Source organism: Odontesthes bonariensis, chromosome 20, assembly GCF_027942865.1.
Source record: "Odontesthes bonariensis isolate fOdoBon6 chromosome 20, fOdoBon6.hap1, whole genome shotgun sequence".
In the NCBI taxonomy this organism is placed as follows: domain Eukaryota; kingdom Metazoa; phylum Chordata; class Actinopteri; order Atheriniformes; family Atherinopsidae; genus Odontesthes; species Odontesthes bonariensis.
The window spans coordinates 8,222,441-8,239,544 of record NC_134525.1 but is presented as its reverse complement, the minus strand read 5'-3'; the positions used below and the strand labels follow the sequence as shown (position 1 = coordinate 8,239,544).

The window sequence follows — 17,104 nt, the reverse complement described above, 5'->3', positions numbered from 1 at the left end:
TTGATTTATCTTCTGTCACAACAAACTATTGTATAACATTCAGTTATTTTATTTTGGAGTTGAATTGCTTAGCTGTTGCCATGACCAGACCACTTTCGTCTGCTAGCGGTGCAACTTTTAATAGCAGATGCCACATCTAGCTAGTAGCTACGTGTCTTTTAGCTGCTAGCTAGTGCTTTTTATAAGTCCTCTTTACATTTACATTCTGTGTGGTGTGACAAACTCCAGCTGAATACAGCAAAAACTAAAGTTGAAAATGCTCATGAATAAAGTTATTGTTATCTAAGGTCAGGCCACTGAGTGAGTGCAGACTTTTGAATATTTTGGGACCATCACTGACTCAAAACTTAGCTTTGAAGCTAACTGTGAAGCTGTGTGTAAAAAGGCTCACTACTAGTGTTTGTATTATCGAAGAAAACTCTTGTGTTTTGTCGTGCTTTTATTGAATCAATCCTGTCTTTTTCTTTGCTGACTTGATACATATTTAAAGGGCCGCAAAATTTAAAAGATTTTAATGGTACTAACATTGAAGTTTTGTTTTTAAAGAGGAGGGAAACACTATTCCACACTAATTCATACGAGCCAAAATTCCTTGTATAGTGAGAACTTGCCCTACAAATAATAGTGCAGGCCAGCACAGCTTGTTCATGTTGTTTTTTGTTAAGATATTATTAGCTAAACTCAGGAAACCAAAGACAGACAGAGGGAAACAGCTAATTAAAGCTGAAATAGAGTTTTTTTATCTCTTTATTATTACTCATCAAAGCTCTTTGCCAAATGATTTACGTCTACATAAAGATGTATATGTGGACAGACATCCCAAGTTCCAAAAACTCATTTCAGGGAGATGCTTATCGAACCCCCCCCCCCCGTGCCTATTTGATTCTGGGGGTCTCTAATTTTGCCTATTTATCAACATATTAAATTGGGGATTTTGGGGCTTAGACAGGCTGGATATAGATAGTTAGATACTGTAGCTGCTAGTTAGATATAGGCCTACACAATTTAGTAACTAAATGTGTATTGATACTTTAAATAAGTATTTGATACGTTTTGCTTTATTTTATAACATTTTATGACATATAGGCCTAGCATTTAACCTACAGAAATAAAATGCAGATGATGGCGCGTTCACCTACCTCCATGTTTTACAGTCATTAAGTCCGCCGTGGGCAATACTGAAGTCACTATTGCATACTGTGCACCTCGCCACGGTGTCATCATTCTTCACCTTCTCTACACATGGGTATACTTTAGTATATTCTGCTGTAAAATGAGTCTTATATTTTCGTTTTTTTTTACTCGAGGATTCACCCTCTGCCATTTCGCAGGATGCACAGTTTTGAGTGGCAACTTAGGTGACTGTCAGAGAGTAAATCGAAGCCCTCCCACACCGAACGTTATTGGCTTATTTTGCTGACTAAACCAATCAGCGCGCCCTCTGACCAGCAGTCGCCTTGAACGCTCGTTGAACAGAGCATCGCTTTGGACATAGCCTGATTAACATAGACTTTCAAATCTCTTCGAGATTCTGGTCTGACCAAGACCATAACGAATACGATTCGAAATGGCCTGGTCAACCCGCCTCCCTCGGGTTGCTACTGGTTGAGGCCAGAAAAGGCTGTGCCTAAGCTTAAGCCAATCACACCACTCTTTCCTCTGACGTATGATTTAGCTACCAGCGGGGCTAACTGGTAGATTAAACTCTTACCAAAGCCAGTATCAAGGCGAAACGTCTTTCCTGTCAAGAAATGATTCAAGGGCTGTTCTTTGCTCGATTTTTAACGAGAATCTCCCGTCGAACACTTTCATTACAGCATCTACAGCAGTGTCAAAAGCTTGACGCTGCTCCATGTTGATATTGAATGAAGTGCTTCCGTGTACAATCCATGGGTTGAGCGGCAGTTCAACCACGTCACTACCTTGAACACGCCTCTACCCTGGGCCGTTGGCGCTGCTCAAAGTTGATTGCTTCCCGACAAAGTGGGTGGAGTTCCCATTTTTTCGGGAACTCGAATCCACCTGAATGAGCAGTTTGCCTGAGTAAGTGTAGCAGAGCCGAAGGTGTTGCGTCACTGCGAGGGCGGAGCCTGGGTACTTTGGACAGGTGATACGCACAGGTTTCACACCCCTCCCCACACCCCTCACTCTCTCGTGCCTGCGCAGTCCAAACGCGCATGGTGCACGAGTGTTATTGTGTTGCCTGCATGCTCTCACTCGGATTGAAAAAAAAAAATAAACTCCCTCGAAAAGTCTAAAATCCGGGATATTTTATCCGACTCGCGGGCATCCGTGATTAACTATCAATATCAGGGAGACTCCCGGAAGTTCCGGGAGACTTGGGATGTCTGCAATTAGTTTTGAATGAATATTCATATGTGCACCAGCTATACTTGTAAAGTCTTGAAAAAAATTATATTTGATGTTTAAGTGTTTCTGTATGATGTGTCTCTCACTACGTGTCTCTGATACACCAGTACCTGGTTATAACAATAAAAAAAAAGTGCTTTTTACACAGTAATCACTCTATTGTTGTTGTTTTTATGTGAAATGCTATGACATAAATGTACAGAAATGCTGATGACTCATCCTGCAGTCGGGGGCGTGCACGAGTTTCATGTCCAATGAAATGCTTTGTTGAATATTGAATCTGTTCAGGCAAGTGGAGCTGACCAATCAGAACAAACTGAGCTGCCTCCTTTTTTTTTTGTTTTTTTTAATATGCAGTGGCAATTAGCACTCTGGTTATTTCTTGGGAACTTTAAATATAATAACAGATTTGTTAAATGGCCAAAGGCAAGAAATCTAATCATAGACTCAATTTCTGCTTTCTAATGTGCCACATCTTGTTGGAAGAGAGAACATAAACCACATGTCAGATTTTAATTGGCCCCACAACTATGGGGAGCCTGAATCTCTTTGCTGGTAGCCAGATATATGGTGTGAAGTTTGACAAAGAGGAGCCAGTTTATTGTAGTAATCATACCGTCCTCAATATTACATTTTTTAAAAAAATCATCAGTTTTTGTTGAGGAAAAACCTTCTCGCGTTGATATTTTTTAATCTCAAAGGCTCATTAAGGCTTTAGTGTGACTTTAATGTCACACCAGGCATTTCCAACCCTAGTGTGTATGAGGAGTTTGACTGTGTGAGTCAGTGTGCCCCGGCCCGTCTGTTTAGCTGATTTGTGATCGCCACAGGCCAGGACTTATGAAACAGTTATGATGAATGTGGTGGGGAGATGTGAACCATAGTGTCTCTTTTTCCTGGAACTCTGTATGAAGTTATGTGTGCCTCCTTGTTTGTTGTCTCCTAATCTGCCTGCTTGTTGAGACTTTGGCCACACTGCCTTTCTCTGGTTTTGCTGATCAGTTTCGCATGCAGTCTTGTGATCCTTTATATGAGCGAAAGTCACAGGGATAGACGGGCTTCAGCTGTGACAGAAGGGTAGTTTTATTTTGGGGCATTTGTTTTTTTCTTTCAAAACTTTAAAAGCATTTGGTGGTCATGTGCAGTGAAACAGTTTGGGTCGGCTGGGTTATTAACATCTAATGCTGTTGCTCCACAGTATCCTTTGCACTAGAGCAACTAAAACACAGATGATTTACTGACATTAACATACTGTAAAAGTAAATTGCTGTTTGGATATAAACGTCTAGTGTATTTATTGTATTATTATCTTTTGCCTACCGATGTGGAACACACTTATTGTAAGTCGCTTTGGATAAAAGCGTCTGCAAAATGACCGTAATGTAATGTAATGTCATTAATGTAATATTGTGTAATCCTCTCTTAATCCATTCTTACTTTATTTCTTCTTCTAACCTACACACGCTCTCCTGAACTTGCTATTTTTTTCACCTCTCCCGCCATCTTTCCTCATCTCCTCTTCTTCCTCCGCACATTACCTCTTCTGCCTCTCTCCACAGGAGATAAAGAAAGAGGTGAAGAGGGATGGAGGACAGGCAGGCTTGATCAGGTCTGATCTTGCCAATGGCAGGGCCAGTCCGGTGTCTGACCCCAGCGTACGGCCAGGAAGGAAAGGTACTCAGCTTTGTCACACCCTGTGGTCATTAAGTAAATCTTCAGGCTCGCTCAAAGATCCTATTACTGTCAGGAAGGATTTGGGTTAAGCATTGCTCATCACTATGCTATGAACATGTGTAGACATGCTGCACGAAACACTGACTATATGCTAAGTGATGGGGTGTGAGGGGTGATATGTTGTCCCTATACCACCATCAGAAAGTGACTGTAAATATTTTTTGTTTTTGATATTTTGAGATTCAGAATCTCCACTCAGATGGACTCTAAAGACACACAAAATGACCCTAGTTATTGAAACAAAACTAAATAAGACGATAACACTGACAGAGATTCACATAAGGTGCCACACAAAGACACAAAATGATCCTAAATATGCTAAATAGAAATAAGGGTTATAGATTCTTTTAACAGCAAAGATAAATATCCAGGTGTCCTTTCTCATTCTTTGTTATTTGCATTTAGAAGATGACCAACTAAAGTTGAAAATAAAGTGTAAACGTGTAAATAAACTTCCACTAATGCACAGAAAAGACTATACAGTTGCATGAGCTGGTTTTCTGTTTTGAATAACTCTTGACACTCGTTTGGAGGAATGGAAACAACTTTGCAATTAGCTTCTGACTCGGCAACGATTAAAATTATGACTCATCGGTTGTTTGCGGTCTAAGCAGGCAAGCAATAAACTCAATGACTGACCTGCTTCCCAGATATGATATTATATTTCCTGAGATAAAAGTATCTCTCCATTTTCCTTATGTGGAAGTCATCACAGTGTTTATTTACTGTAGGCTATACTGCCACCCTGTGGCAACACTGCACAGCCAGCTTTACTTGCTTGAAACTACAGTGAATGAAAAGGCATTGGATTCACATTTCTTCTTTTTCGTAGCTTTTCAAAGAATCTCTTTATAATTGCTTTGCTTGTGACAGGAAACTGGGCTACTGGCTGTTAAGCGATGCAAATGTCAGTGAGGGAACGTAAAACAACCATAAACGGACATAAACAAACCACATTTTACATGACCACGCAATATGCTAAATTAACTCACAGGTACTTGTGAGAACGAATGCAGGAAAAACCACTATAAGGGTTTAATCAGCTGCAAAAAGACACAAAGAACAGAGACATCTAATGAACATAGAGAAATCCAATACACAAAGACATAGAAAATGCCCATAAAAAACTGCCAAGAGATCCAAATTTCCATGAAGAAAGACACCAAAAAGACACAAAATGCATGAAAAGGCACAAAACTAACCTCAAACCAACCTTAAAGCTACATGGAAAACAGCAAAATAAAAGCAAAATAACAATGTAAACATGCAAAATGAATATGAAATGAAGAGACCCAAAAATGATACAAACAGGTTCAAAACAGTAACTCTTTTTCAGGCTGGGTGTCTCCTTTATGTAGAGGTGAAGGGACATTTATATGTCCAGGAGCTGTTGTTTCATTCTTAAACACATCATTCAAGTTGGAAAACCATATAGAAGCATAAATAATTGAACATAAATAGATAGATACTTTATTGATCCGCGAGAAAATATGTGAATGACAGAATGACAACTTTGAATATTAATCACACATTGTTACACATTGTTTATACGACTAATACAACTGCATCTCAGTCTGAAGTCTCCACTGGAAAGTGTATAAACTCCCTCCAGCACATGGCTGTTCATGTGATTCCTACAAATTAAAGATGAACACCGTGTGGACAAAACAGGAACTGCAGGGTCATGACTGAGTGACCTGTCTAATGTGGGCTGAGTCAGGACTAATGAGCAGGCTAATGAGGGTAAGGCAAACTACCACGAGGCCAGAGCGAAGCGTTCGGTGTCACTTGTGTTTGGACTGTTTTGTGACGAATAGGGCAAAGGTCAACGGCTTCAACCATGTGGGCTTCTAATAAGCAAGCCAACGCCTCCTCACTCACTGCAGGATGTGGATTGTTGATGAGCGTGTGAGCTTTTTAGGTCAGATACTGTAAGTCTAAGATGGGTTAAAACTCTATTTGTGTGTGTGTACGATGCAGGAGAGCAGATCCGTAAGCGAAGATGTAAAGCTGCGTTCAGCTACGTGCCTCAGCACGAGGATGAGCTGGAGCTGAAAGTAGGAGACATCATCGATGTCATAGCAGAGGTGAGGCTGTTTTTTTTATTTTAATTCTTTATGGATTCCTCTTTTATGAACCTACAGTGTGCGAGATCAGAGAGAAAAATCACAAAAAAAAAAACAAATAACGCACATTTTCAGCACGTTCAGCAGCTGGTTTATGAACGCAACACTGAGTAAAAAAATTATTCAAACCTCAACACTGAGCAATCACAGAATAGAGGCAGAATGCAGCTTACCGCAGGTGTTAAGTAATAAAATGACTTAAAGTTAAAGTTTTCAGGTCATGGAAAAGATGAAGTTGTTATTTTGAGTTTTGAGTCCTTCCAACATTCAGGTCAACCCTTATTTTCAAATTTTCATGTGCTTTATTTTAACAACTGCAGCTCCACCAGACAACAAGCGAGCTAACACATGTTCCCCTCGTAGAAAACAGAAGCCCATATCTGTGGGTAAAAATAAGAAAAAAAGAGGAAAAGCTTGTAACAGATATTTATTTTAGGTCCACTTTGATATGCTAAGTCAAAGTAATGTGATAACACATTTACATTTAGCTTGTTTTTTGATAAATAATGTATATGGCCCCCTCTTTTTTAAATGAATAGAGAGAGCATTTTGCTAATAAGTCAAAATTGTGCGATTGAAAGATCGCAATGTTATCTTTTTTCATCTATGAGGTAACATATTAACAAGTAAGTTAACATGAACATTTTTGCTGCAGATTTATTTAAAAAACTATTACAAAATAACCCCCAAAAACAAATGTTGTGTATGAGATAAAGAGTAAAAACTCTTTTTTTGTCACAAAATAAAAAAAAAGATGTAAAGTTTGAGATAAAAACTAAATGACCGTATCATCTTCATGGGAAGACAAAACTATATTTTGATTCAAAAATCTAAATTATGCATTTGAAAGAAAAACTGCCATAAAAAGTCAATATACATACATCAATGAAAAAAACAACTAAAAGTCCTTTTTTTTTCTTTCATAACGTCAAATTATAACACGAAAAAGTCAAAAATCTTATTCTTTATCAAAGTATAAATTATGTAAGATTAATTCTAAATAACAATATCTTTCAAAAATGACCAAAAAACATTGACTTTTTCGTGTTATTTCTGACAACAAAATATGCGGAAAGTGAAATACTGCAAGATTTTGTCTTTGTAGAGTGAATAATTTAACTTAAACTACTTTTTTTTTTGTTTGTTTTTGGCAAAGATGGGCTTCCATAATTAATTATATACATACAGTATATACACATACATATATATACATGATGTCAGGAAAGAAATCAGATTCTTGTGTCTGTCCAACAGAAATTGTTCTAAATTTAATTTCTAAAAGCCAAAATGGTTTGATTTGTAATATAATAATAATCCAGAAAAAGCCCAACATTAACCAGTTGAAAGGAGGCTTTGTTAAATAAATCTATTTTACTCCCATGCTGACAGGGACGAGGACATTGAACCATTTGTTGATGTTTATGCATCTATCCAAAGTGACTTACAAATGAGGATATAATATTACAGCTAAGGGTCAAAGCTAACAACAAGCTACATAGAAGGAAAACCATTAGTCAGGCTCTGTCAGGGGTGACAGGGGTGACAGTGTAGAAATATTGTGCAGGCATAAAGGGAAGAACAGAAATAGAAGTGCAGTAGAGGGAGTAGGGAAGTGCAGAGTAAGTGCAGGGTAGGAGATGCTCTCTGAAGAGCTGGGTCTTCAAGAGGGACGCCCCTGTTCTGGTAGCGCTCGGTAGGTCATTCCACCATCGTGGAACAGCACATGAAAAGAGTCTGGATCGTCTTAACCGCGGTGTCGGTTAAGACGATCTATGGGTAGCTAGTGGAGCTCAACGAACAGAGGGGTGACGTGTACTCTTTTAGGCGGATTGATTTGAGCTATTTTTAACTTAACTTAAAAGAATGCCCTGATGGGATCCCCAGGCAACACTTACCAGTCTGCATCAGTAAATGTGTAAATCAGCCCGTGTATAAATGTGTGTCACCATGTGTCATGTGCTTGTGTATGTTCAGGTAGAGGAGGGATGGTGGGAGGGAACTCTAAATGGGAAGAGTGGAATGTTTCCCTCCAATTTCACCAGAGAGACCTTGACAGAGTCGGACTCGCCCTCCTCGGACACGCCCACCTCACAGGAAGAGCTCCGCAGCAGCCGCAACAGTGAGTGTCCGGCAAAAATAAAACCATATATGTGCATCTGTTTCTGCTTCTGATAAAAAAAAAACTTTTAAATCTACCTTTAGAGCTGCGACAAACCTCCATCTTTTGTGTGTTTGTTCTGTGTGTGTTTGCATGTGTGTGAGCAGGTAAGGACAGCCCTGGCAGTGAAAGTGATGGAGCAGACAGTCGCTCAGAAACAGGGTCAGAAATTCAACCCAAGAAGGTGATTCAATTCATTTTTATTTATATAGCGCCAAATACAACAAATGCCATCTCAAGGCACTTAAATAATGAAGTCCAATTCAAACTAATTGGAATTCAATTCATTGTAATCATAATTATTTATAAAAAAATCCAATTCATTCATATAGAGCCAATTCAAAAACAATTTCCAAGGAAACCAACAGATTGCACCGAAACTTGTCTTCAGTCCAATCTCCCGTCCTGAGCGTGCCTGAGGCAACTGTGGAAAGGAACGACTCCCTTTGAACAGGAAGAAACCTCTGGCAGAACCAGACTCAGGAAGGGTGGCCATCCGCCTCCACCAGCTGGGGTTTGAGAGGACAGAAAAGAGGGGGAAAAAAACACTGTAACACCATTCAAAGGATATCTGTTGGAACAGGGAAACATGAGTTAATATAACATAATATCATTTGAGAAATTAAACAGGGGAAAAAGAGAGTAAAGTGAGGAAAGGTGTGACAGATGAGGCCCCCCAGCAGTCTAGGCCTACAGCAGCTTAACTATGGGATGTTTCAGGATCACCTGAGCCATCACACATTAATATGAGTAATGGCGGGTATGCAGCTTTGTCACAGCTCCATCTAGACAACATAGACACGCCCCTCTGACTGGCAAAAACATTCAACATGGCTGCCGCTGCATGTTGGTGGTCTCTATTGGCTGAGTAGAAAAATCTTTGCTCCAAAAAATTGATTAAATTGGGGGTTTGTTATCATAAATTTATTGAGTTTAACAGCTCTAAACTGATTGCATTTGTGTTGAACAAACATATTTTATACAGTCTTATTTTAATCTTATTATTTATTTTGTCACTTCCAGCGCTGCCATACTTTACCTGTGACCTAAATAAATACCAATGAATGATTCTTCCAATGAAAGAATCGGGCTAACCCTTCTAAACCTGGTGATCAGTATTAAAAAGGCAGGTTCAAAATGTTGTTAAACGACAATGATGAACTTAATCTCAAAATATTTGGAGCACCAAAAGCAGCGCTGCTACACAGATCAGAAATGGGGGATATTGTCACAATATTAAAGCCCACGACAATGACTTCCAGTCCAGTCTATTTGGCTCTCCTCTCTTTGCTTTTTGTAAGTTTGTAAAAAGAAAACTGCCTTTTTAAAATCAGCCGAACAGTTAGCGGCCTTTGAGACAGCTGTCTTTTTGCCACTCTGTGGGGTGTAACTGAGTACAGTCACATGTCTTGATGACGTCGCGTGCAAACACTCTATAAGTGCCACATCTTTGCTGCACATGGAGAACTTTATACCACTTATCTTCATCCGCCTCCTCATCTACCCTTTTGCTCACGTCTGAGTTAACCTCCCAGAGCAGCGTTTCCCAGCCCTGGTCCTTGGGATCCACCTTCCAGAAGGTTTTTGATTTTTTTCTTTGCAGTTTCAACACACCTGATTCAAATTAACTGGTCTTTTACAGGCTTCTGGAGAACTTGATGACACGATGATGAGGTAATCTATCCATTTGAATCAGGTCCGTTGGAGCAGGGAAAGATTTAAAATGTGCAGAGCAGAAGGTCCCGAGGAGCAGGATCGAGAAACTCTATCTAGGAAGACAAAAATGTGTGATCAGACCTCCTCTGAAGATGACACATTAATTGTTTCTTCAGAAAGTAAACAGCTCTCTATGGCTGAAGCCATAAGTTTGTCAGATAATTAAGCAAAGTAATTTTTTTTAGGCAGATATGCACACATTTTTTTTTTAAATACATCTGGCATACACTTGGTCATAGAAGCGAGGAATAGAAATGAGGACTGGATGCATTTATCAAATTGTTGACATTTTTTACACTATAAAATCTATTAGTTTTTGTTATTTTACCTCTAAAGTGTTAATTCTCACTGACACTAGAATCTGTGGCACCTGTGGTAGGAAGTTATGAAACGGAGCTCTCAGATAGGCGTTTTCACACATAACCATCAGAGGAATGTGACCAATATTTGGCTGAACTGAGCGCACAGCAGGCAGGATTCAAAGCTTTGTTTACACTTTATTCCTCGTTGTTTACACGGTGAGCCTCGGGCCAGGTCAGGTTCAGTGTTGCCAGATTACATCACAGAAGGCTGGTGTGCTTATGTGTGCTTTACGTTTGTTTTAGGTTGGGAGAAAGGATCAATTTAAGCTGATTATTCATATCCTGGCAACAACACGAGTGGATTTAATTGCAGCGACAAACATTTCAGGGCATCTGATGAGCTGAGATGTTTTAAATCTGTGCGTCTCTTTGCAAAACCCTTCAGATCCGCGGGTTCGGCTTTGGCAACATCTTCAAGGACCAGCCCATCAAGCTCAGGCCTCGCTCCATAGATGTGGACTCAGAGGTGGACAAGGTGAGTCACACATAGAGACAGAAACAGCTGCGTCTCTGTCAGTCTAGAGGACATCCCAGTGACTCACACTCGTTTCCTGTAGACCTAAATGACCCTGAAACCAACTCCTCATCCTAAAATAGAAACATTTATGCTGTAGAGGGCTGGTATTTGTCCCCAAAATATAGTTGTTTTAACCTGATTAAAATCCCTCAACATGAACACAGCCTCTGCTAATTTTTTTTGATGCTTTGATCATTGTTCTGTGAGCAGCCAGGAAATAAAGTCTCAGCTCAGCTGTGGCTCCTCCCCTTCCTCTGTTTCAGTTTCACAGCACAGGAAGCGGTTTTAATGCTAACGCGCACACACACACACATCCTGCAGGGATTTGACAAGCAAAGCAGAAGTGAGAGCTCTGCAGAGCAGACAGGGAGGGAAAGAGGAGGGGAGGTGATACAGCTTTTTCACTGACATCCTCATACTCACATGCTCTCCTGCTGCCCAGACGAGCTTTAACTCGACACGCAGAAGAGGACGGTAGGGTTCAGTTTTCTCTTCCTCTCCTCCTCTTTTTCATTAGTGCTTCAGTTTTATTCTTCCTCTTGATCCCTCTTTATTCCTTTTTCTTTTTTTTATTGAATTTAAGCGGTGTTACGAGCAAATGTCACGGCGAGGCTTCAGATTAGCAGTGATGTTGACTTAGTGTGTGGCAGGTTTTGTAAATAGTTGGTGTTTTGGCTGCAAGCTAAAGAACCCTGAAAAGGTGGGATTTCTAGTGGGAAAATACTAAACACTGTTGAACGTTTTTTGGCATGAAAACAGGCAAGTCTGTGAATATGAAATTAAAGAGGTGATTCACCAGTTTGGCTTCATGGTTACTGAGATTACTGAGAGGTTTTTGTTTGTGTAAAAGGCTCAAATCAAGCGGTTCAAGTGTCTGTTGATGCTTAAAAAGCCTTTCAGATGCAGATTGGTACCATCAGAAATACATTTTTATATCTGTTTTGTTGTATTAAAGAAGCCCAGTTTGTGAATACGACATTTAAGGGTAATTTTACAAATTTGACAAGGAGATTTCATACTCTTTTAGTGATGCAGAGGGTGGTGTTTAGTTGTCTTTGAAATTAAGGGGTCAGTCCATCCAATTTGTGTAAAAGGCAGTTAAGATTGTTTTAGCATTTGTAACTTGGGTAACCAGACCCTTTCATGTCCAAAATCTGGATTATTTTCAAGAGCAAACGTCTACCATCAAGAAACATAAAGGTTTTGATGAAAATCCATAGTTTTTTTCCAAGCTTAACCCTTTATGTAAGCCTTTGAAAGCATGTTTTCTGCTAGTTTTCTGCATGAACTATCAACAAAAACCCAAAGAATGACCTCTTTCATGTCGCCTCCTTAACCCTAAAACAAAACCGTGACTCTTGAAATGCTGCTTTACGTCATTAGTCCACTTTAAGCAGAGATGAAGACAAAAAGCGGGTGGGAAAGGCGCAAAAAAAGCTGCTCATCAGAAGCTCTTTGAGCTCCTGCAGAAGTGTGTCTAAAGGATGTTTGTGAGCCTGTCCCGCTGAGTGGGAGGCTGTTATGTTGCTTTATGGTGAGACGAGTCTCTCTGTGAAATAATGAGGCTCTGGAGGAGGTGACAGGAGCGTCTCCGTTCGTCTGAGTCATTCGTAGCCACGTCAACTCTGCCACTGAACTTGAAAGTCTGATGTTTCATGTTTAAAGCACACAGAAACTGAAAGCTAGTTTGAAGGCTGGTTATTGTAATTTGTTTTACTTTTGCACCAGTATTCACCATCTGCCATAGCGAAAGGAGAAGTGGTCATTGTTGTTTTTTTTTTGTTCTTTGCAGAACTCAAGACTGTTTTAAGAAAAAGAAGCCATTTTAGTTGGAGTGTTGATTGTCCATCTCAGCTCGTTTTCCTCTAAATTTAGGCAATCATTTGGCCTCCTAATGAAGAATTCTCTCCCATAAAGACTTCAATATACTTAATAGCAGCAAAAGAAGTAGTTTTGGTGGCGTGTGATGGCAGGAAGTAACTTTCATCACTCAAGCTGTGGTAGAAAACCAACATGAGCATGTTTTCTTGCATAAATGCTAATCAAGAAACATTTATTCTATCTTTTCTTGTCAGTTAGTCCTTTTTTCAGCCCTTCAAGAGCAATATCAATGAATCAAATTATAGCTTTTGACTGTTTTGCAAAAATATGTCATGGCTTTTTTTTAAAACTTGGTCAAAATGAGCTTTAATCAATGGAGGGCAGTGCAGAATTAATCAGGAGGTTAGAAAAACAATGAGGAGGTTGTACATTGTGGGTGTACAAAATACTTAAAATTACTCGAGTTATGTCACACAGTCCCATCTGAGATATAGGCAACAAGAGAACTTGCCTTAAAGTAGGGAAAGGTTGTGGTTTTGATTCATTGTAAATTGTTAAATGTTGACATGCAAAGAGAAGCATGTGACTTCATGAAAATGTTGATCAAATCAATATCTTTTCCTGAGCTTAAATTAATTCTGTCAGTACTCAAATATCTACTGAAAAATTCGCTCAGGTCTCTGCAAGTGAATATTCTGTGAGACTGAATGTTTGAGACATGTAAAATTAGATTTCTTTCCAAATGTACTGTATTTGTTCTTGCATTTTAACTCTATCCAGACCAATTATGTCTAGCACACATGGCTGAATGGTTTATCTATAGTACACTGGGGGGAAATTTATTTTCATTTTTTAATTGAATCTACAATTAGCTACAGTGGTTAGCTTATTGTATTGATGCTAACAAGTCAACTCATACGTTATGCCCTGACTCCTACTGTAAAAATTAAATAAGTTTATTAGCATTAGCATACATGCAGCCCAAGGAAGCAACCTGAACAGTTCAGATGAAAGGACTGATACCGTAACATGTTGGTCTTAAAATATAATGGGACAGAGAGTGAGGAGTTAGCTTAGCTTAGCATTAAGAGTTAACTTGGCCCTGTTCATTGAGCAGTTTCCTGCCAGTAGTAGCTACTTTACTGGATTTTCATAAATTCTCATAAAGTGCTGTGTTTATTTATTTTTTTGGCTCAACAGACTTTTCTTTTCTTTGTCTTTTGTTATTCTTTTGGTATTTAATAAAACACAAGTCCATTCAACAATCCCTTAAAACATCCCTTAAATCTGTCCATAAGTTTTTGATCAGTCTCGCTTACAAAACAATACCAACAGTATAACCTCCTTGTTGGGGATAATAAAGGGAAATTATTGTGAAAAGCACCATCATGGATTCATCATGGGCAACTTTCTGAATAATGAAGTCTCCTTCTGTGACTGTGAAAATATTACAGCCAATTGAAAGCTCCTGTCTTTGCAGGTTGGTGATGCTTGCTTCACACTTTTGTTGCAAAGTGTGACACTGCAGCATATTCGTCCAGTCTCAATTTTCTGCTGCTGGCATTTAGTCTAACATGAGATGGATAGTTTAGTGTGAAAGTGCCTAATTAATGCATCTGTTGTGGATTTGATTTAGTCAGATTTAGGTTGGAATGGTTAGATAATATGCTCATGCTGCCATATGTAGACTGGATTTGTTTTTCTTTGTGTGTGTGCTATATTTTTGCACAAAAAAATCATGAATGGCTGACTGTGCGAGTTCTTCTATATATCACCACTGGCCTTCAAAAGGCTCACAGGTCGATCCCCAGCAGCATGTGATTGCTGGACATGCAAACCTCTCTGCGATGTTGTAGTGATGCCTCAAAGCTTGTGGCTCCACATGGGTCTCATCAGGGAGGGGAGGAAATGTGGAGGGGGGAGGCTGAACAGAACAGAGCTGTGTGTGTGTTCTGACAGACCATGTGCTGTGAATGTGTGTGTTTTTCTGTGGAAGAGCCACCCTGGTTCCACAAACACCATCGAGGGATCCACTCCAGCCGGGAAACAACGGCCGCTTTAACGGCAGACTCGTACACCCACTTCGTCGTAGAGTTGACTTGTTGGTTTCTGTTTTAAATCTAATCTCATCGCTGAGGAGACTGGAGCTTACGGGAGAACATTAGTTCATTCAAATTATAGGAAGAATATAGGAACCGTTTAAATTGAGCTATGACTTCAGATCTCTCTAAAAAAAAAAAAAAAAAATTGGCCCCATCTTTAGTTGAATCCTTCATTTTTGTTCATTTTGCCCCCTTTCAACTTGCTTATTTTATGCCAGGCGCATAGTTAGCTCTCTTTTTTTTTTTTTACTTTTATTTACAAAAGTCTACGATTTGATTCTAAGTCACATTGCCAGCAGTGATTGAGACGAAAAGATGTCAGAAGTTATGAGGTGGTTTGCCATGAAAATGTTTGACCCATATTTGACGTGTAGAAATGGTTCATCCCAGCTGAACAAGGAATTCAGAATTACCAAACTCAGAGAAGTATATTTAATCTGGAATGCCCCACACCAATACTCTACCTGAAACTGGTTAGCACAACTCAGGTGCAACAAGACCAGTCCAATATCTGACTTCAGAGGTGAATGGACACAGCAGGTTCATCTATGCAGTCAAGAGAACCAGACATAGAGCCTCTAATTTTCTCTAGTAAAATGAGTCTGGTCCTTCAAACAGTTTTCCACCCAGTGTCCAGCTTGCCCAGACTGTTCAGTCACAAGTCAAGCCCTTATGGATTAAGTTTGAAATGATACAAATTTTCAGTGGTACATCACTTGTTTCATTGTTCTCGTTGGTTTTAGCTTAATCCAGTTGCATACAGATGTGTTTTGTTCTGCGCTTGTTAGTGTAACACTCATTAGAAAAAGGAGATTTCAGACTAAGTCAGAATTGTCTGACAATGGCAGGCTACATCCACAATGCCATAAGTTTAAATGTCAATTTGACCAACAATTCAGTACCTGCATCTGTACCTGGTGCCAAGTAGCAATTGTTAGCATGCTAATACACTAAGCGCTAACACTGGTAATTGTTCAGTGTCAGAAATGCTATATTATCAGCTACATATTTAATATGTGTGCTACAGGGTGCTTAAAAAGCGTACACTTAAACATTTTCAAATTAATTTATTTGGGCTGGGCAACGATTACAATTTTTAATCAAATTAATCACATGATTTCCCTGATTAATCACGATTCATCGCATTTGTATGCAAAATCCAAAAATGTATTCAAAAGTAGGGTATAGCTTTTAGCATTTAGTTTTATTTTAAATGTGCTGCCATATAATAGTGCCATAACATTTGTTGTGCAAACACACTTTTATCATCAGCATTTTTATGTAGTTTTTATGTAGAAGCCTCACTCCACTGTCTGTTTCCTTGAATGACTTGCTGGTATCAGTTGTGTGTTTTGCCTTTTAGTGATATTTTAGACTGGAACTACTACGGCGATAAGACAATTCAACTTGGCTGTAAATGCAGGAGTTTTTAAAATTTTTTTATTTTGAAATGTTTTGAAAAAACGTGCTATTATGTTGAAACAAGTAAAACAGGAAGTAGCGCCGGTTAGCTCCGTGAGAATCACACAGAAACCGAGGAGCACCTGTAGCGGTGATGTTACTTGTTAGTTTATTTTTGTTTTATTCCTCCATGCTTCGTGTCGTTTGCTGTAACTGTGTGAATGTGATGCAGAGGAGAAGTGGAAGTTAAAGAATCCTAGTTTTGACCGTGAAGAATGACTCTGCCGTTGGTTGAGAAGCAGCTAAAGTGGCCAGTATTACTCTGATTATTTATTGGTACCAGCGACAATGCTAAGAATGCTATTTCTTTAATGATTACAACAACTAATGTTGTCTTTACTTTGTTTACTTGAACATTTAGTGATGTGGCGTTAATAAACATCTGTGAAAAGAACCGGAGTCTCGCATCCAATCAATGGGCGGCATATTGGCAGAGTTTACAGATGACTTTGGTTCTGTCGACTCCGCCGTCTGGAAGAACTTTAAAATGAAAATGGCCGAGTAAAAGTTCCGTACCCTTCTCCATGTTTGGTGGATCCGGAAATTAATTTCTTTTTCGGTTCCACAGCAGACAGCACCAGACTTTTACAAAATAAAAGCCTGTGAGCAACAGACTTTTACAATAATAAAATAAATAATAAAACCTGCGTTAATCCGCGATAAAATATTTATCGGCGTTAAATAATTAACAAGTGAAAAAGATAAAAACGAGTTAAGTCGCCCAGCCCTAGATTTTT

General features: G+C 39.2%; 1 protein-coding gene across 2 annotated transcripts in view; it reads left to right on the top strand.

The window, feature by feature from the left end:
• sh3kbp1 (SH3-domain kinase binding protein 1) overlaps nt 1-17,104 on the top strand; it is a 44,670-nt gene that overhangs the window by 16,563 nt on the left and 11,003 nt on the right. For both annotated transcript variants that reach the window (XM_075452026.1, XM_075452025.1), the window contains exons 3-7: nt 3,930-4,044; nt 6,085-6,191; nt 8,205-8,349; nt 8,496-8,572; nt 10,852-10,941. In XM_075452026.1, the coding sequence (XP_075308141.1) occupies nt 3,930-4,044; nt 6,085-6,191; nt 8,205-8,349; nt 8,496-8,572; nt 10,852-10,941 (534 nt within the window). The remainder of the gene's footprint in view (nt 1-3,929; nt 4,045-6,084; nt 6,192-8,204; nt 8,350-8,495; nt 8,573-10,851; nt 10,942-17,104) is intronic.